We start from the raw sequence: 24560 nt of genomic DNA on the forward strand, positions 1-24560 counted from the left end.
CCCTTTAAACATAGGGATAATAGAATGTGCTAAAGCAACATGAATTATGTTGCGAACCTAGTATCTTGTTTCGTGTGTGACCTTAGCATTATTTTGTTGCAAGCTTCTTCACATCTATTGCTGCTCTTTTTCCTTCTTTGCACCACTTGCCACTCATTTCCCCCACCGGACACCATATGATCCTTTGGGAGAAGGGGGAGGTGAAGGCGTCGAGGTAATTATGCACCGAACCTCTAGAAGTTGGTGCATTTTATTAAGAATTGAAATTTCTGAAGTTACATTGACCTTTGGGCCCATGGAAATATCCTTAAGTGTCTCTTGAATTGAATCAACCTCATTATTTTGGGAATCCCTAGAGTTAGAGATGTCCTTTTGAGAAGGCTTAAGGCTCCTCTCATCATCTGAGAGCTTGGTAGCCTGTGATTCTATCCAGTTTCCAATGCCTTCGATAATGGGGTCTTCTTGGAGGTACTATAAACATTGTAATGTTGGTGAGTTGCATCTTTCTACCATGTGGCTTCCCTTTTAGATTGCACATTATTGCTTGGATACCCTGCTTCAATATGCCTGGTTTTAAAGCATCTTCTGCATTTGAAAGATAAACCTTCAATCTAAAAGTTGTGGCCAACATTGACCATCCGAATTTATAATAATTTCTGCGGGTAAATCCTTTGAATTATCTAGTTCTACCAAAATCTGGGCAAAAGTCGTGTAGAAAATTGGTTGAATTTTGATTCGTAATAACAAAGTTGGCGATTGAATTATCTATAGCTGCAAAAGGTGAACTCAGATTGGCCTGATAGAGAATGATTCAGTAGAAGGGTTAAAGAGAGGGTGCGATGCTTTTAGCATCAATTGTTTTTCTCCCTAAGACCATACATATCTTAAAGTGGTGTTTTTGTCCTTCCTACTATCAAAAATCATAATAGAGAAACCTTTTGCACAGGGGTAGATTTCTAAGCTCTCCTCCATGTGTGGCATCGATGACTCTAAGATCCACTTGTGCAAGTTAGGAAGATTGGGCCATAACCTAATTAATCTACTAATGAGCCGATTTGTAGTAGATCCCCCACATCCACTGCCACCAAACACCTTGCAAATTTTTGATGTGGCTCCATCCATTTTCAGCAAGGTTGAGACAGAAGCCCTAGTGGTAGGAGTGGTCGGGCGTATTCCACTCCTATTTTCACTTCCTAAATGCATAATTGATTTAACTCGCTGTATAATTATATTATTATAATATAATAATAATAAATTATAATAACAATACTTTTTTTAGTCTGATTTTTTCCCGTTAAGTCTCGATTTTTCAAGTAATCTTATATTTTTGATTTTCTGATATTTTCCCCAGATAATTTTTGCTGCTATGATTTATTTCACAGACCAAGTATATCAATGAGATGTTGAAGAAGTTCAATATGGAGGATTGTAAATCAGTGAGTACACCCATGGTCACAAGTTGCAAGTCAACTAAAGATGATTCCCTAGAAGCCAATCAAACTCTCTATAGGTCATTGATTGGAAGCCTCTTATATGTGAGCTTCGAGACCTGATATTATGCATTTGATAGGTATGGTGGCACAGTTTTAGGCAGCTCCAAAAGAAACCCATGCATAGGCAGTTAAAAGGATATTTAGATATCTAAAAGGCACTTTGAATTTTGGTTTGCGGTATCCAAGAGGTTAAGATTCACCTTAGTAGCATATACTGATGCAGACTGGGACAATATCATTGATGACAAAAAAAGCACAAGTGGAGGTGCATTCTCTCTAGGCGATAGTCTTGTATCTTGGCTAAGTAAGAAACATGCTTCAGTTTCCTTATCTATGGCAGAAGCAGCCTCTTGTTGCAGTTAGGTCCTTTGGATGAAGCAAACTTTGAGGGACATCAAGGCAGCATATAAGCATCTAATATCCATATTCTGTTGGGGTATAAATAAGCGATCATAGTTGGTTTGGTGTGAAGGAAATATCAGATTTGGGCAGCAGCAGCAAATCATTGAGGAAAAGAGACATAATTTGGGGATCTTGCCTGGGAAGAATTTGGAATTCCAACTGGATCTGAATAATTCTTCAATATTAGTTTTTGGTAATTGTCCTAGAGTTAAATAAAGTCATTTGCAGCCATTAGTAGCAACTGGAGGTGCTTGGTTCAGTCACTGCTTCATTCCAGGCTCAAATTGCACCCTCAAACCCCAGCGTTGGACTCTTGGTAGGCCTTGAACGGCTTAATTCTATCAAGAATCCTTGTTATTATTTATGTGTACTTGCTGCGATTAATAATCAGAAGTCTGGAAACTATTATCAGTTCTATATTTATTGTATTGCATTTATTATTTTCCATGTATTGTCAAAAATCCAAAAAACTACAAAAAAATTGAAAATACAATAAACTTCCAAAAACATTTTTCGCTGGTCAAAGAATTTGAATTTGTAAACAATCAGCAGTTTGGATAAGATTTCTAGTCAGGGATCTTTCATCACACCTTCAACCATTGATCGAACATAATCATCTTAAGTTAATAATAATCTCTTCAAAATTTCAAATGACATAGAGAAAGATACTACAATCAAGAGAATGCAATAATCGAAAGAAACCAAATCCACCTAAGACACTATCTGGTCAAAAGATGTTTGAATAGGCTTATTTCAGTCCTGAAACTAATTTGGTCACTTTCTGAATACTTTGATCAAACGGAGTGATCAAAATTGATACCAACCAAATCCACCTAAGACACTATCTGGTCAAAAGATGTTTGAATAGGCTTATTTCAGTCCTGACACTAATTTGGTCACTTTCCGAATACTTTGATCAAACGGAGTGATCAAAATTGATACCAATTCGCTGTCTTCAATAATGTTGTTGGCTTTACATGCATTCATTATTCTCTTTGCTGACCTGAAGTCACACCCAAATATGAATCACTGTATGTTATGATCAGATTCGCACCCATTCACTATCGGCAATCTCACCTTACAACTCACCAACTTTGTCGATCTGAAACAAAGAATATCACCACTCTTGATGACAAGGCAATCTGTTTTGATGAATAGATAAGGTCAAGTTCGCTGCCTTTATATTGGCTGTCAACTATGAATAGCTATGTCTTGAATTGGAATTGCTTTGTTCTCAGTTGACCACTGAATATCACCTTAGTCCCTCTGTTAAAATCGTTGCAAGTGGTGATGAAAATACTCAATGAAATCGCTATGTATGCTGATCACAATGGTCACAGAGGATATAGAATCAGATCGAACCCTTGAATAGAGAATTGCCTTCGCTGTATATAATGATCTCGCCATCGCTTTGCTAATGAAGGCAGGTTGGAAATCACAGCATATCATCTTCGAAATCACACAAACCCAAAGTTGCTACCTGATATAATTGAATCAGCAAATGAGGTGAAGTTGCAGCCTGATGAAGATCGATGAATTTCGACTGGAGTGCTAGATCGCTGTCAATGCAGATATCAAATCATCAACCTGGGAGGATGACATAAAATTGATTCAAGATAAATACCACCTTGACTTGATGATCAACCTGATTGAATCGGTGGTGATGGGAGATAGTATCAATTCGCTGTGGTGAAAATCGCATCAGTCATAGATCATTGACGGAGATTATATGAACTGAAATTCGATTCCTCAAACTGCTGGCAAAACACAATCGCTGATGATTAAAGATGAATATTGCAGCTGCAAAAGCAAATCGATCACAATTTGATCAAATGGAATGATCAAATTGAAGCTTATAATTGTTCAAAAGGTCAATACCTCATCACGTCTATTGAGCTCATATCATTAAATGAGTTGATGCCGACATATGATGGATTGAAAAGAAAATCGGTTTTGAATGTAAGGCAACACTGATCGATTACTATTGGATCGCCAGCTTAGAACTTTACTTTGGATATTGATTGACATTGAACCTCACAATGTTTCAAGGCGTCGACTTAAATATTTATATTTGCGCAATCACTGTCATTTACTATCATCATTGAATTTTGAACTTCGTTTTGAATATAGCATGTGAGCTCTTAATGCTAGGGCGACGTCATTGAGTAGTCGACTTCATCAACATCATTATTATCTCATTGTTCGTTGTGCTGATTAGGCAACTTATATTGGTCACATAATACTCGTCGTTGTCACCAAGGACATTTCTTTCACTGTGCGATCCATATTTGAGCTCATTGAAGAGCTTCAGGCGTTGGTCCTTAAATAAGATTATTGGCCGATCATTAAATGAGAATATAAATTGAATGGTTATCTTTGTTTAATGTGACCCAATGATATTCTTATTCGAGCTTCTTCGCCCTTTCAGCTCCTCGCTCTCATCGCATTTAACAAATACATCGTTATCGATCTTGCCTCATTCATTTAATGTCATCCAATTGATAGAGAAGATGCATCGAACTTTCTTTTCTCATTGTGCAATTGAATATTGAAATCGTTTTGAAGCGACTTGCATCGCTGGGAGCAGTGATGAGTAATGCACGAAAAGTGCAATGCTTTTGAGAAGCAATGCTTAAATAAAGTAATGCCATTGAAAGGCCATGCTTAAAAGCAGTAATGACATTAAGGGGCATTGCTTAAAAGCTGTAATGCTCTTGAGAGGCACTGCTTAAAAGCAGTAATGCTCTTGAGAGGCACTGCTTATTTTCTATGCCTTGGCCAAATTTTCATGATTTTTATTTTTTTGAAATTTTTTAATTTTTTTTTGTATTTTTGATTTTTAACTCTAACTTTACACTAAATTAAGACACCCTATTCTACGACTATGCTAAGAAAAAGAGGGGTCCCCAATTGCAATGGGACGATGTGTGATTACGTCACAACATCTTCCTTTACAGAATCGAGGATAACTCAGACTTGATCATCTTCTTCGTATGATCTGCCAATAATGCGGAATCGGATGACTCTGCAATTGATTTTGCAACAAAGTCCGATAGATCCTGCTCCTCCAGTAACCTTTGTACCCAACACTTCCATGGGAGGAAGTTAGAGGGACCTTCTATTCTGTCTTCATATCTGATAGTGAATTTCCTGCTAAACAAAACTTATTAGCAACCTAACAAATGAAACATTTTCACCTGTCCACTGTATATTTTCTCAAGCAGGGATCATGGGCATCTCACCTGTGAAACCTTCTGACAGTAAGTAGCCGCCCTACTATCTTTTCAAGGATTCCTGGAAGGTTTCAGTGAACTGCTCTGATACCATATTAAATTTTCTATCATCTTGTTAGACAGATTCTGCACTGTAATATAATTCCATTATAGGAAACAATAAAAGAGCATAAACTAAAGTACTATCAAGACAGCTTTAAAAACTAGATGCAAGAATCTACAAATGCATACTGTAGATAACAAACAAGGTTCTCTGAATGATTATAAAAACCTTTCATTGCTTTTCATTAATTCTATACAGAAAAAAATACTACAAAAAAAAAACTAAAAAAACTTCAAATAAATTTGTGCCTCTGCCCTTTCTCTTATTGATCTAAAGGGTGTACTTTAGGGTTAACAGAAGTAAATCTCATACGTCAACTAGAGATCTGTATGAAGATGAGTGTAATATTCACCCCCTATTTTTTGTTGCAAATTACTTCAACTGAGATGAGATACAAGCAATGTCCTTTCCACTTTTTGATCACCCAGTTGCCAAGATGGGCAAGGTGAGAGCATGTAGTGTTCTAGACTATACAATTAATTAGAATGCTGCAACAGAAAAGGAAATGCATTAGGTGGTAAGCTGGTCGATCTCACATTCTAGTGGAGTGCTTATACAATAACTGAACAGAAAGAACACTTCATGCTTATTCAGCAAAGTTTGTAGATACAAGCTTCCACTTATACAGTGGGGTGAGTAAACTTGGCACTTCTACTTATTTAGTGTGTAAACAAATATGACACTTCCACTTATTCAGTGGACAAGCAAAATACAAAACTCTCCACTTATTCAGTGTGGTAAGCAAATCTGATAGTTTCCACTTGTTCAGTGGGGGAGAGTGCATACTTCAATGAGAAATGTCCAAACCTGCTGGCAGTACTACCATCCAGTGTAATAGAAGTTAGTTCAAAGCCTTTTTAACATCATATAGGAAATATGACATGCTGATATACAATGCTGATAATGAATTAAGCTTCCGTGCCTGTAACAATCTAGAATAGAGCTAAATGTCATGAACTAATCAACTTATTAATAGACCAAATTATAAAGTACATTTAGTAGATGAAAAACGCTGGTAGAGATCTAATATAGCTCTGTATTTGCTGATAGTACTGAACACATAGGTTTGAAACCTGTGGAACACACATGCAAACACTCCTATATGTTGTTATACCACTCCAAAATAAGGACAATACTTCCCAACACAAAAGGAACAGCCAAAAGGCACTCAAACTGCTTCCCAAACAATGCCCACATACACAAAACAAAGATTTGCATGTCTGAATTAGAAAACTGTGTGTTTTATGCTGCTGATATGACTGTAAAAATGATCACAATTGTAGGTATGTTTTCCGCTGCGCCAAAAGCTCGAGCTATCAACGCCCGCTACAAACGCTAGACTTACCTAGATCCACGGGAGGCGGTTAAGCCATGTCGCGAACCCTGAAGGAGGTGCTGACCACCAAGTCAACAAGCTCCCCCTCGGCACCAATTGAGGGTTCTGCACCAATGGGAAGGAGACCTCTTGGGATTCGAACCCGTGACCCAAGGCTCTGATACCAATTGAAGAACACACAAGCAATACTGAGAGGGGGCTGTGAATCAGTATTGCGCATTTTAAAACTTTTAACCACAAATACAGACGTAAAATATGAGAGATAAATCAAAGAGAGTCAGACACCGATATTTCTCGTGGAAAACCCTTTCAGGTAAAAAACCACGACATAAACAAGCTCTTATTAATCTCAACAAACGGGCACCAACCCAGAGATACAAAAGTGAGCTCCAACTCACAAAGGGAACCAACTCTTTCAAAGTATCGACCTCTCAAGATCGAAGTGTTGGTGTTGGAAATAAGCTACACCCGGACCGACGATGTAGAGCACTCTAGCAGCGTATGGAAGGTCCTAGGTTCGAGTCCTAGCTGGTCCATGTCTCAACATGGTATCAGAGCCAAGTCCAGGCTAGGAGCCCCAAGCACACGAGAGGTGTGGCTTAAGGGTGGGTGTTGGTGTTGGAAATAAGCCACACCTGGACCGACGATGGACTGGTCCAAGAGGGGCCAGTAGCTCAGTGGTAGAGCACTCTAGCAGCGTATGGAAGGTCCTAGGTTCGAGTCCTAGCTGGTCCATGTCTCAACACGAAGCACCAACTTCAATCTCACAAAAAACACTTATAATTAAAACTGATTAAGATTGCTTGGAAGAGCCCCTTTTTAACCACTCAGCTGCACCCTCTGTATACTCTGATATATCAAAAATTTATTCTATTCAACTGGAGATCATACTGCCTCTCATATGACAGAGTACCAAAGCCAAAGGCTCAAACATTTTCAGAACTGGATTCCGCACTCAGATTTCAAAAATACGACTATATATCAAAACACCCTCACCATCGAACTGATATCAACCTTAACCCTTTTATCAATCATTTACCAAAACGGCTCTCCCTCTTTATTCCAATCGAATCCAGCATCTATATCCTGCGTCTGAATTCGATTCCTCTTTTATATTAAAAAAATCTGTATCAGTATATAGCTACAACACTTTCAACCCCACATTAGTAGCCCACAGCATTTAAAAAAAATTAGTCATAGATTTATACAGGCCCAGCTCCACTAGCACGACCTCTTCTGCACAAAACAACGCCCCCTTATAATGAGAAGAAAATCAAATATATCGTTTCAGTGATACATAGACCAGACTTTTTTTTTTTTTTTTGCAATAGAGACACTCCTGACCACGATGCCATTAAGTCGTACAAACTTTTCATCCTTCACAAATAATAATTCTATCTCTCTTACGCCCATTCCAGAAAAAAATGATTACAAATATTCTGTGCCGTCACTTCATTCAAACTCAGATATACATCCCAACTCTTCTGGAAGAGGCACTCAAAAAAAAACGACTTTAAAAAAAATCTCCAACATCAAAACGGCTCACATATGCGAAAGTTTAGGCCACGATATTGGGAAAATCGGAAAAAATCAAAAGCATGACCCACTCTTCATGTTGTTACCAAATTAAATATCTTTGCCTTCAGATAAAGACCACGAATATAAAAAACGCCACAAATGGCCTGCCAAAAATTTCAAGCTGCTGAAAGATTTGCCGACATCCTTCATTAGAAATTAAAAGTTACGCCCAACAGGTTCAGATAATTGAAGCTTCACAACTTCATAAAGACGGCTTAGAAAAATGAATACACCAAACCGTAAAAAAAATGAGGCGTTACACTTGTTCTTAAATTAAAATGGCACCTTTTCCTTTGAAAGTAACGTGGCAACCTATTTGGCTGACTTGTTCATGAATAAGACAAAAAAAAACTTTCTCTTATGCCATTGCAGCCTTTTTTAACATTCAAAGATGACATGGCATAAAAACTGATTTGGCAATTGACAAGGTGACAAGTAGGCACCCACACAACTGAAACAAACACACAGGGACCTTAAACAACCAAGCAAGCAGCTAGAGCAAGCATTCAAGGAGCTGGAGCAAGCAGGCAAGGAGCTAAAGCAGCTCAAGCAGCTCAAGTACCTCAAGCACGTCAAGCAGCTCGACCAAAATTGAGAAAATCTAATGAATAAACAGTAGCTTGAAAAGTACTTCAAACTTAGTTCAATGTTATTTTGAATAATCCTCTAGCTTGAATAACATAGGCTTGACAAAAACTACTTGACATCAATGACAAAATGTCTAACAATCTCCCCCTTTGCCATTGATGGCATCTCCATCTGCAACTGCCACCTGTTGAAACCAACAAAATAAAACTGCTCCCCCAAACTTACTTCTCCCCCTTGACATCAATGACAAAAACCAACTTGCATAACTGAAACCAAACTGCATAAAATTGAAACCAAACTGCATATCCGAAATGGGGCTAAGAGAATGTGACAATTAAATAACTCCTCCCGAGTCCAAGAAGGTAGCTCAATGATGGAGTGGAAACAATCCAAACTTCTCATCTTTGATATTATCAAGAATGTATAAATTGTTCGCAACCCTACTTGCATTTGCAATAAGTTTACCATCTTTTGTAACTTCACAACAATCTAAATCAAAACTCAAACTATGTCCTTGATCACACAATTGGCTCACACTTATAAATTTTGCTTCAAACCTTCTACATATAATGCATTTTCAATTATTGTCACACCATCATTCAAAACAAGTGTACCTGTACCTTTGATTTTGCTGAAAAATCACCACCAAATCTTACTTTACCTCCATTAGTTCTTCTGAGAGCAAGAAACTTGCTCGTCTCCAGTCATGTGCTTAGAAAAACCACTGTCAATATACGTTTGTCTTTCTCATTTTGTGCATGGGGGGTTGTTTGCACAATCAAAAATTCCATTGGCACTTCCTTCTCTTTCTTCTTCCAAACCTTAGCAACTTCCTTTTCCTTGTCCGCTTTCTCATCATTTTTATTTTGCTTAGAAGAATCTGCCATTTCCTTTTTACAAACTTTTGCAATGTGACCAGTATTATTACATTTATAGCATATTACATTGTAGTTCCTTGGAGGAATGAAAGAATTCCTACTCCTAAAACTGAAATCATTCCTTGTAAACCTTCTACAATTGATGGCTTTGTGTCCAAAATAGTTGAGAGAAAAGCAATAACCATGGAAAAATGAATTATTGAACCCGTTCATATGTCCTTGCCTTGAGATAGGAGGCCTCTTGAAAGCATTATTTCTGACTTTTGATGATGAAAACCTTGTGCTCTCACCATTAGAAGTCCGTTGTTCTACCTTCAAACTTTTACCTTCTTCAAGACCAACTCCACCCTTGTCTGTGGATTGTTTTTGGGAAGCTAACAAGTTGTCAAGCGAAAGCAAACCTTTCTGTTTTATCTCTTCTTGGTTTAGTAGTATAGATGATTTCTCTATCCTCCTAAGAGAAGCAATCTTTGCTTCAAGTTTCTCACAACTTTCACTCTTTACCTTAATTTGATTTCATAACTCCTCTTCCATTCTCTTGGCTTCCTCAATTTGAGTTCTTAGATCATTAATTTGTTTTTCTGCATCCTCAAGAGCTTGTGATTTCACAGATTTTTCCTTCACTTTCTTCTTTGAGCTGCACCTTCGAACTCAGATTTTTCTTAAGACATTTTATCTTATTGAGAGCACTTATCAATTCTTGCTCCAGATCCACTTCACCATCTTCTTCTCCAAAATCACTTTCATCTTCCTGATTTGTTGTGTGAGTTTCTTCCATAGCCATGAATTGGATCTCATCATTAAGAGATTTAACATCACTCTCTTCAGACGACTCTTTTTGGATTTCCATGTCTTCTTATCTTTTCTTCTATACTTCTTTTTGTTAAACTTAGACTTCTTTTCATAACTGCTATCTTCATTATTCTCATATGGACATTTGGCTGCAAAATGCCCAGCTTTTCCACAGTTAAAACACTTGAGAGGCATTTTCTTCTTGCTCTTCCTTAACTTTGTTATGAAGATGGTTCTTTGGAATCAGAATCATCATCTGAACTATCACATGAACTTTACTCTTTTTGCTTGCCTTTCTTTGATGCTTTGAAGGCAGTCTCTCTCTTTGATGAAGCTTTAGTGTTAGTCCTCATTTCATAAGCTTGTCAATGGTCATTTGATGAAGCTCAGCCATCTCCTCAACTGCAGAAATTTTTGCATCAAACCTTAAAGTTAGAGACCTTAAAATTTTCTGTATAACAACCCTATCATCAACTGATTCTCCTAAACCTTTGAGAGAATTAACCACTTCATCAACCCTTAGAAAGTATGCTGCTACATTCTCATCTATCATTTTCAGACATTCAAACTGCATTCTATGAGTCTAAAGCTTGGCCTTTTTCACCTTTTCATCCCCTTCGTAGGCATTTTTAAGCTTATCCCACATAGCTTGAGCATTGTCACAGTGCATAACTTTCACAAACTCAGATTTTGACAATCCACACAAGATAGCATTTATAGCCTTTGCATTGCTTTCAAAGGCTCTCTTTTCATCAGTAGTAGATGGAGGATTCTGAGGAGGTGTATAGCCAGTTGAAACAGAATTCCAGACATCAAAACCAATTGACATTAAGAAAGCTCGCATTCTAACACACCAAAAGGCATAGTTTGATCTATCGAATAATGGAGCTCTGTTCGTTGCAAGACCTTCTAGAGCATTCATCTTCGTATGGCAACATGATCAACCCTCAAGCTTTAAAAGAAGGTATCAACTCTGATACCAATTGAAGGTATGTTTGCCACCAATTGAAGGTATGTTTGCCATTGCGCCAAAAGCTCGAGCTATCAACCCCTGCTACAAACGCCAAACTTACCTAGATCCACAGGAGGCGGTTAAGCCATGTCGTGAACCTCAAAGGAGGTGCTGACCACCAAGTCAACAACAATCACCATGAAGTTCATCAAATTCCAAGAAATTGGGAAAAAAGTTCACCTCCAAAAGTATCAAAACAAACGTTACTAATCCCAAACGTCATCAACCAAGCAAAAATTAACAAGAAAGGAGGGGTTACTCAATTTCCAAATCCACATGCCTCAGTCCAGCAGTTGATAGTGGTATGGCTTGCACCTAGGCTGTACAACCTCCACATTACCACAAACTCCTTCGGACCAGCAATAAAACATTGAGATTAAGGGCAGCCAGGTCTAAGAAGCATCAATCTACTATTTTGAAAGGTCTTTTAGACTGGAATCAACACCCAACATGCTGCACACGCCTGATAGGTCTGTCATGAAATAGTTCAGACCAAGGTAACAACCTCCAGAAATATCAAAAGCTAACAACATTAAACGCTACAAAAATCTTTGTTTTGAAAAGAACTTTGAAAATAATTCACTCATGGGCACAATTGTGGCCTTTGTTTGAAATCACGCAAACCAACTAGGGGTGTTTTCGTCCCACAAACTAGTAATTTCTAGAGGGTTTTTGTCCTCAAGAAATTTGAAGAACACAAGTTCTCCCATGTGCAGAAGCAAATAACATATCATGGCTGACCTTCCAAATGAGCTTGCAGCCTCCTTTTATAACTTTTGTGGAGGGAAAATATCAATAATAAAATATAATAATCCCTTTTTCTTCCATAAAATCCTTTTTGCAAATAAATAATATTTACCATGTGCAAAAGACCCCTAAGCCTAGGCATCCAAATCGAAACACAACTTAACACCTTTTTAATGAGTTATTACACTAAGTTGTTTTTTTAATATTTTCGACATTAGACAACTTAAGTGACTAATTATTCAATAATTCAATAATTTACTCAAGTTGTGGAAAGTATTTAAATGACACAAATATGTAATTTTGACTATACCAAAGTGATCACAAAGTCATAAGGCGCTGAACTGAAGCAACCGGGTGACTTACTACAAATAGCATGCTCCTCCAAGAAGTTTGGAGAGCTCCCAAAAGGTCAGAAATCAATTTTAAAAGCAACACAAGGGTCACCAAGATCAACTGAACTCACTGCCATGAGCAACAACTCTGCAAGATTGATCCTGTGGTCTCCAAGAACTTTGGAGTTCTCTCATACTCTCCAATTAGTCTTCAGAAGAACTCAGAAACTAGGCTAATTGTTCGCAAATCAATTTTGTTTAAAATTGGGACATTACAATGAGGTAATGTGCTCCAAGAAACAATCAAGCTACACTTGGAATCTGCACCCTAACTCACTATTAAACACAAAATAGGATTTCACTAAACTCAATTCTTAAACTAGAATTGAGAGATAGTATTATCCTAATCAATGTAAAGCTAGTACCCTAAACTTAGAATTGAACCTCAGTCTTCGTTAAGTGCTGCTGCTGTAGAAGACTGACTGCTGAGCCCTAACTGGAACTGTTGTTACTGTAGAAGACTGATTGAGGTACTGTTGACGTGTATTTTGTACACGATCATACACAGAATAAAATACCATTAGGCATCTTATCCTCTCTTGAGAAAATAGTCTCTAACTGCTGAAGATCTGCAAAAAGGATCAGTTAGGTGGACTCCAAGGTTCTTTTAGTGGGGTCTCCACGTGTGGACAAGCTTTTTTAGTGGTATGATGTGATTTGCTGTTTCCTTCAAGGCGTCTTACGGATTCAATAGCTCGAAGATTTTACTAATCTAAAAAGAACTTTCAAAAAAAATGGAAAAGATAGGGCTTAAGAGATCTAATCTAGCCTAACCCTATGAACGACTTAGCATGAATGAGATTTGGCAAGACTCAACCAATTTCAATTTTGCCATGAGACAACAACTCAACTGAAATTAGTGCGATCTTCTAAGGTAATAATGATGTTCAATGCATCAAAGATCAAGGACACTACTACGAAGGTACATATCCTAGATACGAAAATGCTTGAAGGTTAAGGACTCAAGGTGTTTTCCAGTCGACCACGCAAGGCGTTCTTACAATCAGCAAGAAGCTAGTGGTTTGGATTGCGAATCCTACCAAATATCAAATCTCACACTTAGTCTTTCTAATTAACAAACTACTTTGATTGAGCGTGATTCAAGTACATCCAACAACCATGAAGATAACTCAAGGAACTTGCAACAAAACACCATAACTTCAATATTTTATTGATTTCCAAGTCATCATATACAACAATTGCTTGAACTTCTCTCTTCAAGACTCAATCTTGCTACAAAATAAAGATTGCTTACAATTCTAATCTCTCTATTTTGCTCTTAACTCTATTCTCTATTAACTGACTATTACAAATGAAATGAAAATGGGGGTATAAATAGCATCCCCAATTACAATGAAAGGTCCAGATCGAAAGCAAATCAACGGACAAGATCATGACACCTAAACCCTAATTAGGGTTTATTACAAATGACCTCCTTTTTACTGAACAATATTAAATACATAGCCAAATATTAAATTTGGCACGAAAATCTAGGAGGTATCAACCAATGAGAAATAAGATGTCATGTCATCTGTAACAACCTTTCATCTAGAATCTTATTCCCTTTCCAATTTTCCTTCTTAGCATATGCAATGAATTTTGTCACAATTCCTTCGATTTCTGTGATTGGAATCTCGGGAAGATTCTTGATACTCTCTTCTAAGTGGATAACTTGATCAAATGCATCTAGAAGAGCCGTGTCCCAAGTAGGTTCAAGTTCCTTTGTTCTATCAATCAGGAGCATGGTGGCATACATCTGATCATACTGCTCATCTGTAACATCTGCGTCCTTGCGAAAGATGATAGTGATTCTATCCTCAAACTCTTGTAAATCCACATCTGTCTCGACCTCGATCCTCCTGCCAAGAATGGTACGAAGTACCTCAAATACTCTGTCCTGGATCGGATTGATCACCTCCTCAACTTGACCACATCTAACGCTGATGTCCTCAAAGAGAACACTCTTTATATGGAGTAAGGTTGACCACTGAAACAAACTGTGAGAATCACCTTCTAAGATCCTCTCTTGTGCTAAAATTTTTCTAGATGTATGTCTTATAACTCTCAAGACAGGGATGACAACGTCCTTGGTATGGGCAAATGCAGCTACTGTTGCCATCAATCTGTGGATTATCTCAAGAACTTGGATAGCCTGATGGGTGATCTTCGACATCCTTGTAATAAACTCAATGGCCACCGTGTGAGATCTATCCATCCAATTACATGTACGCTGAACCATATTCCTGAATCTTTCTGCTTCGTTGATTGATTGAAGGGGCAATGCCTGCAATGGTGATCTAACTGGATCCTGACGTCCCAAAGGTTCATTGATGTGACTGAAATATGTTCTCCATGCACCGACCTCTCTCTCAAGCTTTCTATTCTTTTCTACTTCTTCCCTAAACTTATCCTTCAATGCCTCAAATGTGTCGGTGGCATCATCTAAAGTCTGCTCTGCTGTGGATGGTCCTAACTCAATAGTCTGTATATGATAGTCCTCTGCTAGGATCTCACCCTCATATTTGTCTGCTGCCGGTGTAGCTATCTGCAGTTTTCTAGATCCAGTCTCATCTCGAATCATCTTGGACATCTTTGTAGCCTTCTTCTTCTCCGTTGTCATATGTGAGCGTCCAACAAGGCTCTCTAGATCGATTGCACTGTCCTCGTCCTCAATTACGATCACCTTAGTCAATCTCTCCTTCAACCAGTCTGGGATATTTGATCTTGTCTCTTGAACTTGAATTTCTTTGTGTACTACTTCTTCTTGTCTGGGAGGAGATGTTACTTCATTATCATTATCTAAATCATAGTCTTGGAGAGATCCATCGGATGAAACATGCTGTGCCTGTTCTTCCTCCTGTCTATCATTCTGTACCATCGATTCCATGGATTCTTCCACTCGAACTGTTCTATCTTCTGGCCTGGAAGAAGTACCTGGTGTTTGATCTTTGTTAGCACCTTGCTTTTTCTTGGAAGGCTCTTTCTTTTCTGATCTTTCCTTTCTCTTTGAACCTCTCGGATGGAGATTGCCCTCACTGGCACATCGAAGGTTACCTTCACCTGAATTCCTAGGATTAGGATTGCCTTCACTAACACTGGCTCCACCTTCGGCTGGCTTTTCTTCCAAAGTAAAAGACATGGCTATGCCTTGTTCTCTCAACTTCTGATGTTGAATGTCTACCCATCTGCGAGTACAAGACAAGACTGGTGCCATCAAATCATCTAAATCCACGGCCTCGGGCTCATTCCAATTCAAACTAATTGTTTTACTTTCTCTATCATATGAAGATTGGATGTGCCTGCCGTTGTCCTGAGCTTGGTCGGCTACTCTGTAAATCTTACATTTCCTGATGAAATCCAAAGGCAATCTAGAATGTATTTTGCGTTTCACTTCAAGATCATCTAGGAGATTCATCATAAAATCTTCAATTTGGTATTCATGTCTAAATCTTCTACCGACTGTCTCTTCTAAATGTCCATGAGGATCAAAACTATTCCTCCAAGCAAAAGATAAAAAAGGATACAAGGCTAACTCCTTCTCTGCGTCATCCATGGCTGAGACATTGGGACATACCTCAACTGAGTTACCCAAAATAATAGGTACCTGAACTCCATTCTGATGTCTGTGTCTGAATGCCTTCACATATGCTGCCAACTGCCTTGTTACTTCAAGTAACACAATTCTATCTGTCGGGTACCTCGGCAGCATATATGGAGGTAAAGGACATCCATACACTCTAATGTAAGTGAACTTGGGAAACTGAATGAACCAAGCACCGTACCTCTTGATTAACTCCTGGGCATCCTGAGATAATCTGTTGTGAATCCCTCCTTGCAACGTCCTGGTGATGTTCATCGTGAAAGTATCATTGATTAACTTGTAGTTCTTCCCTGGTGGATGATGCAAGTAGGTATAGGATTCACAAACTCTGACCTCGCCGGGTCCTCTTCCAATCACTCCTCTGTGAGGTAGTCCTGCGTACTCAACGCTCCTGATTAAGGCATAAATGACGTATGAACTCATGTGGAAGGACTTAGTAGCCCTGAGTCTTCTCAACTGTACGTCTAAGCAATGGCTAATTATCCTAGCCCAATGTATTGTACCCTTCCCTTGAACAATCACCTGGATGAAATAAAACATCCATTTCTCAAAATAGAAGGCATGAGGTGCTCCTGTAACTCTGTTGAGCATGGTGATCAAATCTCTGTACTCCTCTTGGAAATCGATCCGGTGTGGTGTGTTCGGTACTTTGCTCAGACGGGGACGACTCTTGAGTAGCCAGTTCTTGTTGATTATGCTTAGACAAGCATCTGGATCATCATCGTACACTGATCTGGCTCCTTCAATGCTCTTGTATATCATGTCCCTGTGCTCTGGAAGATGAAAGGCTTCACTTATGGCCTCCTCTGAAAGGTACGCCAAAGTGTTTCCCTCATTGGACACAATTGTCCTGGACTGTGGATTGTAATGACGGGCACACTCGATCATCAACTCGTGGCACTGAATGGCTGGAGGAAAACCGGCCGCCTTAATGATGCCACTTTCTATTATTCTCCGGGCGACAGGTGATGGCTTGCCGATATAAGGGACCTCTCGGAACTTCTTCGTGCTAAAGTTCCCCAAGTTTGTATCTCCAATGTTGCTCCACTTGGACACGATCTTGGTCTCCACCTCTTCAGTCTTCTGATCTTCTTTCATGAGAGCCGAGCGACTGGTGGATGCTCCCGCCTTTGGGGTCGCCATACCTACACAACATTTCATTATAAGAAATAGATTTTGCAATAAATAACGTAGATAAGAGAGATAGATTTTAGGAAACCTCATGATAAGTCCCTAGAGTTATCATTTCCTAAAATACAACGATTGAGCTAAGAGATTTTCAAGGATCAAAATTTGAAATATGACGATGAATGAATAAAACAATAACAATAAAATCGCCATACCTCGATAGAGAGAGCTAACTCTAGAATGCAAAAACAAAATTTGCCTAGGCAAAATTGAGGTATAAATAATCTTCAATATGATCCCCTCAAGATTGACTTCGCCACCTCTGGATAGAATGTGATCTTCACTTATCGCCTTGGACGTGGTCTCAAATGGATCTTCAAATTCGCACAAATAAATCTCCAAGTCTTTAACAAATTCGCCTTAGGCGTGATCTTCAAATTCGCACCACCTTTGGTTTGGAATCGCACCACCTTTGATAGCTAAGCGCGCCACCCTTGGATGAATGAAACTCGCACCACCTTCGCACTATCCTTAAACACACTTAACACTTTCCTTTGTCTTCCTTGATTCGCATGTAGAGAGGTAAAAATGATTATGTGAAAACGAACATTTCACTCCCCTTATAAATAGCGCTCATACCCTTTCACCCCTTAGGCCGACTTGACAAATAAAACCATTTTTTAAATGATTTGTAATAAAATAACAAGGCCGACTTGCCTAATTGGGCGCTTCAAATCGATTTTTATATTAATTAAATAATTAATTATTAATGCCTTGCGCTTTTTTAAATGAGAATTTCGATTTTTAATAAAGGCAAAAAATAATTAATAAAAGATAACGCCATATTAAATGCTAAATAAAAATGGATTTTCAATTTTTTAATCGATTTAGCATTTAAGGAAATTTAAATTTGTTTGTTTGGCGCCAAAATTGGAAAACAAAGGGACGTACCTCATCGCTCTGGTCCCTTGGAGGGGGACAGGAGCGATTCACCATTTTGTCTTGACTTTTGCATTTCTTACGTCCAACTCCTTCATCTCCACGTTAAAAATCGATCACCTTGATGGTCCTTCGAATTCGATCGCCTTGTGTGCGCATATGGGTGTCTTTTAAGTGCACATCGCCCTGGTCCTTGTCCAAAGGACAGGAGCGATCCTCTTGTTTTCATGTCTATCTTGCATCTTTTAACTTCGATTTTTTATTGTGGGCGAATAGCATCCTTTGTTCGTGTCTTTTGCGCTTATTCCATTTGCTCGCATGAAGTTTTGAGTGTATTAAAGGGATCATCGCCCTTGTCCCTTGGAGAGGGACAGGAGCGATCCATGTCCTTTCCTTGACCTTGTCAACTTTGCACTTCGATCTTCATTGTAATGCCCTTCAAACGTCGTCCTTCACCTTACCTAACCTTGCTTCGCTTTGATCTTTGAAGGAACGTGCGTGCTTTTGATGATATCGCCCTGGTCCTTGTCCAAAGGACAGGAGCGATGTGAGGCTTTTACATTATTTGGCAATGTTTGGACGTTCAACACTTTTGCAAATTATCTTCAAACGATGCCTTGGACCATATGCTATCTTAAGACGTCTTGACTTAGCTTGATCTTGAAGCAAAACAAGGAATCCAAAGCAAATCGCCCTGGTCCCTTGGAGAGGGACAGGAGCGATATAGTCTCCATGCTCAAAATAATGATCATTTCACGTTCAAAACTCTCGTTTATCATCCTTTTACCATACCATGGACCCTCTAAAACATTGCAATGTCTTGTCCTTACGTAAATTTTGCATGAAATGGCCAATGCATCTAACATCGCCTTGGTCCCTTCCTAAGGGACAGGAGCGATCTATGTTATAGGGTGTCAATTTCTTCATTTTAACGTCCTTTGAGTGTTTGCGCATGATGAAGACGCCTTGAAATGTCCCTCGCCACCTTGTCTTGACTTGTGTCGACCTTGAACTTCGGAGGAACGACCTTGAACTTGAGAGGGACGTATCTTCACCATTGTATCGCCCTGGTCCCTTGGAGAGGGACAGGAGCGATCCTTCCTTTGTGGCCTTCATCTTACTTTGCCAGGTTCCAAGTTTATATTCAACGGATTCGTCCCTCTTCACCCCATTCGTCCATGCCTTGACATTGTTTGGAATTTTGCAAAAAGAGGTAATTATATCAAAAATCGCTCTGGTCCCTTCCTGAGGGACAGGAGCGAACTAGGCATTTAGCACTGTTATGGGCGTCCCAAAAATCTTCAATTTATATTCAATGCGTTCATCTCATGTTCTCCTTCGTTTTTGAACGTAAACTTGCCTTGACCCTTGTCTGGATTTTGCAAAATGGAGGAAATCGCTCTGGTCCCTGGGAGAGGGACGAGAGCTACAAGGTACCTCGCCCTGGTCCCTTGGAGAGGGACAGGAGCGATTTAGTCGATATAGGTCATTTTCCTTCATTTTTTGCATCTCAAATTATATTCATTTGGCAAAGTATCTTCCTTCGGACGTCCTCCAATTGCTGAGTCATCAAAATCTTGCATGGACATGGCGAAATTTGAATTGTAGCTCCGGTCCTTCACTGAGGGACAGGAGCGATTTTCTTCCTGGAGGCCTTTCTGTGCTCATGAAAATCTTCAATTTATATTCAATGGAAAGACCTTGTCGTTCTCCATCACTTCAAACGTAAACTTCGTCTGGACTCTGCAAGGACAATGAGATATTTGAAATTGAGCTCCCGTCCTTCACTGAGGGACAGGAGCGATTTTGCTCCTACAGGCCAAAATAACAAGATTTTTCACATTTTAACACTTCACGAGGCGAAAACAAATCAATTCCAATGCCCAGGATCAAACTTCAAAAAAGTCAAAATTTGGTCAAAATATTCAATCAGACAAAAATTCACATTGACGGTCATCATTTAAACAAGTTTAAGTTCTGCATGAACATTCCAATTGAAAATTAGACCATTTTGGCGAAATCATTGCATTCAAAATTTGCATTCTAGAAAAGAAAGCTCAAAAGCTCTCAAAAATGACTGGATTTTGGCTTGAAAAGGCAAGATTTAAAACCCTAAGGCTTAGCCCTAAATCCAGACAACTAACGGACTAACAAAACCCTAAAAACGAAAGCGAACACGAACAAAAAACAAGCAAAAAGAGGGGGTCCCCATTTGCGATGGGGCGATGTGTGAAATGGTCACAACAGGTACACAGCGTATTCTACCAATGCTCACATACTTACAATGGGTACACACAAATTGCTTTCGCATACTCAGTTGTAGTTGTATCACAGGGATTGAGTTCCCAACTAGGCTCTCACAAATTATGACTAAAGATGATTACGATTAGTTTGAGAACTTACTCCTAAAACCAAAGAAGCAATTATCCAAAAATTACAAGATCTTAGACAACGATTGACAATATCAAGACCTTTCCAAAAATGTAAACAAGACCTCACAACACTATTTTGAATCAATTATTGCACGTTTGAGTTTTAGTAAGAAATAGTCTTGACTTATTCAAAACATAACATTTTCCAGTCTTACAAAAAGCAAAAGGAAGAGGACAAAGAGATCTATGAAACCCATAAAGGCTTTTGCAAATGTGTACTGTCCTTTTTAAGGACTTTTCCATATCAAATTTACCAGGACTGTGTTGACGTGTCTGAAATCGCATTGCTGCAAACTCCATACGGCCAACGCAGAATAGAATAGCCGACTGATTATCCTACTCTCTCTTGAGATAAGGAAGTCTCTAATGCTGTTTTCTAAGTTTGATCAAAGGAGACTACCTCAAGGTTTCTTTTGTCAGGTCTTGACTGCGGGATCTCTCAGTGGCTTGATGTGTTTATGCTGGAAACACAAGGGGGACTTACGTTTAACTGGCAACAAGCTAGTCTGCTGTGATTCTCGAATTATGCAATAAAGAGCAAAAGGAAAGGGTTAGGAGATCTAAAACTAACAACACGGGTATGCGGGTAGACGGATTCCACATAACCAATTCCTGCTTGGCCAGAATGGCTCACAACCTTGCAGGAACGGTGCAATCTTCAAAGGAACTTGGAAGATTTTCAGATTGGAGACGCACGGCTAAGCACCCAATTCTGGCGCAGCTCAGACGGACACCTGCAATTGAACTAAGCACAATCGAAGGCTCAGGTTAACCACACAAAAGGATACACAATCAGTATATCCTCAGTGGTATGAGCCCGAATCTATCAAATACCTGCACACCCAAAATAGAAAGATCTATCTAAAATGCTGAAAGAAACCATGCAAACAGGATGAAAACAAGACAATAAACACCAAATCAATGTTCATATTTTGATCTCATCTGCCTATTACAACAATTCCTGCAGCATCTCTATGCTACTGCTAAGATCTAACCTATTCTAACTCTAAAATCTAACTATCTAGCAATTTCTAACCCTTTTCTAACCTTTACAAAAGAAAGGCCTCTGCCTTTTATAGATATTCCAATTTTGAACTGAAGGCCAGGATGGACTGCATCCAAGGGTCCTGATCTGTCTTCTAGAAGCTGACAGCCTTGACCCATGCCGAATTAATTCTCAGTTATCCAACCAGCAACTATCTCAACTACCTGCCACTATTTGGCTTTAATTCAGGTCTATCCAATCTTCTTGGTGGTTGGGAATAGTTATCACAAAAATATCTCTCACGGGACCCATAGGCAGTTTACAATAAAGCAATTTCAGCTTTAAAACTAAATTTCTGGACTTAAATCCATCTGTGTGCTTCTTTGAGAATGCATAAACTTGCAGCATTCAGAGTGTTCTTTTGCTTTTTGCCTCCAATTTCGCTGGTGGACTTCATCTTTGTTCAACGGCACGGTTCCCAATGCTCGGTTGTTCTCGCGCTCTTGCATCTTTTCTTTTCCAATCTTTAGCGCCTGGCTTTGGATTGCGATCCTTCCTCGATTTGTGTTTCAGGTCTTTCTCCTGGTTCTTCGATGACGTCCTGCGATCAACCAATTTCACTTAATTAAATTAATTTGGAAAATTAAATAATTTAATTTAACAAACATTAAATTTAATTACGACGTTTGGCTTGAGAAACTCTTTGCGGGATGTATCTTGAAAATGCTTCTCTTTCTCTTCGATTGTGAAATCTGATCCTTGGTCTTTTACTTTTGCGTGATTTTACCTTTCGAGTGTTGGACGTTTTAAATGGGTTTATGGCGCGATTCTGGAGGTTTGGAGAACTTCTGCAAATTTTAAAATCATAACACTCATGCTTTTCTGGTAAATTTCGGAGAACGGAGGGCACCTTTGAAATTTGCAAAAACTTCGGACCTTTGGCATTCTTTGCAAATTCGGAGCATTTGAACTTTTTGCGAATTTTCAAAACCTTTCACTTTTGGCTCATGGGTCCGAAGTTTGAGGACTTAAGGCGAATTTCGGACCTTTGCCATCCTTTTGCAAATTTCGGAGCTTACATATATTTTGCAAAAATTGCAATTTTCAAACATTTCGCCCCTAGGGTCCGAAAATGGGACTTCACGTTTTACCTTTCCCAGGGGTCCGAAAATGGACTTCACGTTTTACCTAGTGCGTCCCTTTTTAAAAAAAACATTTCGCGCTTTTGAAAAACCTCGGACCTGGGGTCCGAAAATAAGGTTTTAAGTGATTTCGGGGGGGCAGAGGCGTTTTGCGTTTTAAACTTCGGACCTGGGGCGTGTTTTAAACATTTCGCGATTCACTTTAAACGCAGGGGTCCGAAAAGAACTTAAGTGACTTTTCGGAGCAAAGCACTATCTTGTTTTAAAACGTTTCACGATTTAAACTTCGGACCTGGGGTCCAAAAATCGGACTTAAGTGATTTTCGGACCTTCGGACCTCACAACACCTTTTGCAATTTTGTCATATTTAGAAATTTCGGCCCCATGGTCCAAAAATGAGTGAATTTCGGACCTTTAAACACTTTTGGCAACTTTTAACCTTTTCAACTTTTGGCTTCTGGGTCCGAAATTAAGCATATGGAATATAATGGAAATGTCACTTATACTTTAAGTTATATTCCATATATACTTTCAGGATGTTTGAGAGTGGTTTCGGCCCTCCAGGAGTTATATTGCAAATTCTAGTTTTTGGAGGTTTCCTCAGTTTTCAGAGTTAGCCAAATTTCAGGATCAGGGAATTCCAGACTTAGCCAAATTTCAGGATCAGGACAGAAAGGCACAAACTGGGGGTCTCTGTCCAAGACGGGGATGGGTGTGCGATTCGCACAACAGACTGTAACACAGGGTCTTCATGATGTGTTTGCAGGTTCAGTTCTCCACAATGACATAGGGAATTTCCAGATATAAGAAAACAAGATTACATAAAGCTAAGAAGCACATTTCCTAAAAAAAATTCATCTCATTACCTGATGCAAGTACAAATCTTCATGACACTCAGAAATCATAAAATTGATATTACAAATCTTTGAAAACCCTTAACCTCATCTTTTCAATAAAACTAAATCATTTTTTTTATAAAGCTCAAATCCCAAGAATCTCTTTCACAATTCAGTCTAGCACATTGCAACTAATCATAAATCCACATTACTTTTTTCTGTACATGCATGAGTCACTCGATCTCTTTTAATTATGTCCTTTCCTCTTACATTGAGGTTACTAATTATAAATCCACATTACTTTTAAAGGTACATGCATGAGTCACTCGATCTCTTTTAATAATGTCCTTTCCTCTTACATTGAGGTTATAACTGAAATAGGAAAATCATGTGTGTTGGTGTGTAACTCTATCTATTATAGGTCATTTGATAGTTATATAGATGATGTGTTCAAATTAGCAAGTACTTAAACAAGAGATAAAAAATGTTCATTTAAAGGATAAAATAATCATGCTAATAACATCCTTAAGCATCAAGAAAATTATTTCTATAAGAAACATTTAATGGCACAACGTTGTTTAGCTATATGTGTTATGTGCAAAGATAAAAATAAAAGAAAATTGCTAGGATCTTAAACTATCAAGTATTGAAATCATTGTGCATAGATTTGCCCATGAGATGTTTCATTGTTTTAATTATGCCATTAATACACTTTTTATGACTGCAGATAGGCTGGTTGAATGCAGCCCACTGAAAAAAGCTATTGAAGTGGTTTACTCTGCCATCTTGCCAAAAGCATCAAAGCCTTTTATCTATATGTCTATAGTGCTGCCGTCTGAACATGTTGATGTGAATATTCATCCTACAAAAAGGGAGGTAGTGATTACACATCCATCTCTACCTATAGAAAATAGTTGTCTCTTAATCTCTTGATTAATATAAT

At 38.7% G+C, this 24560-nt stretch overlaps 1 protein-coding gene across 1 annotated transcript in view; it reads left to right on the forward strand.

Annotated features, from left to right (window-relative positions):
- Positions 1–24560, forward strand: part of LOC131041394 (DNA mismatch repair protein MLH1) — a 383111-nt gene that overhangs the window by 32136 nt on the left and 326415 nt on the right. The window contains exon 6 of the mRNA XM_057974450.2: positions 24345–24493. Within this exon, the coding sequence (XP_057830433.2) occupies positions 24345–24493 (149 nt within the window). The remainder of the gene's footprint in view (positions 1–24344; positions 24494–24560) is intronic.

The sequence above is a fragment of the Cryptomeria japonica genome, chromosome 11, assembly GCF_030272615.1.
Source record: "Cryptomeria japonica chromosome 11, Sugi_1.0, whole genome shotgun sequence".
Classification (NCBI taxonomy): Eukaryota; Viridiplantae; Streptophyta; class Pinopsida; order Cupressales; family Cupressaceae; genus Cryptomeria; species Cryptomeria japonica.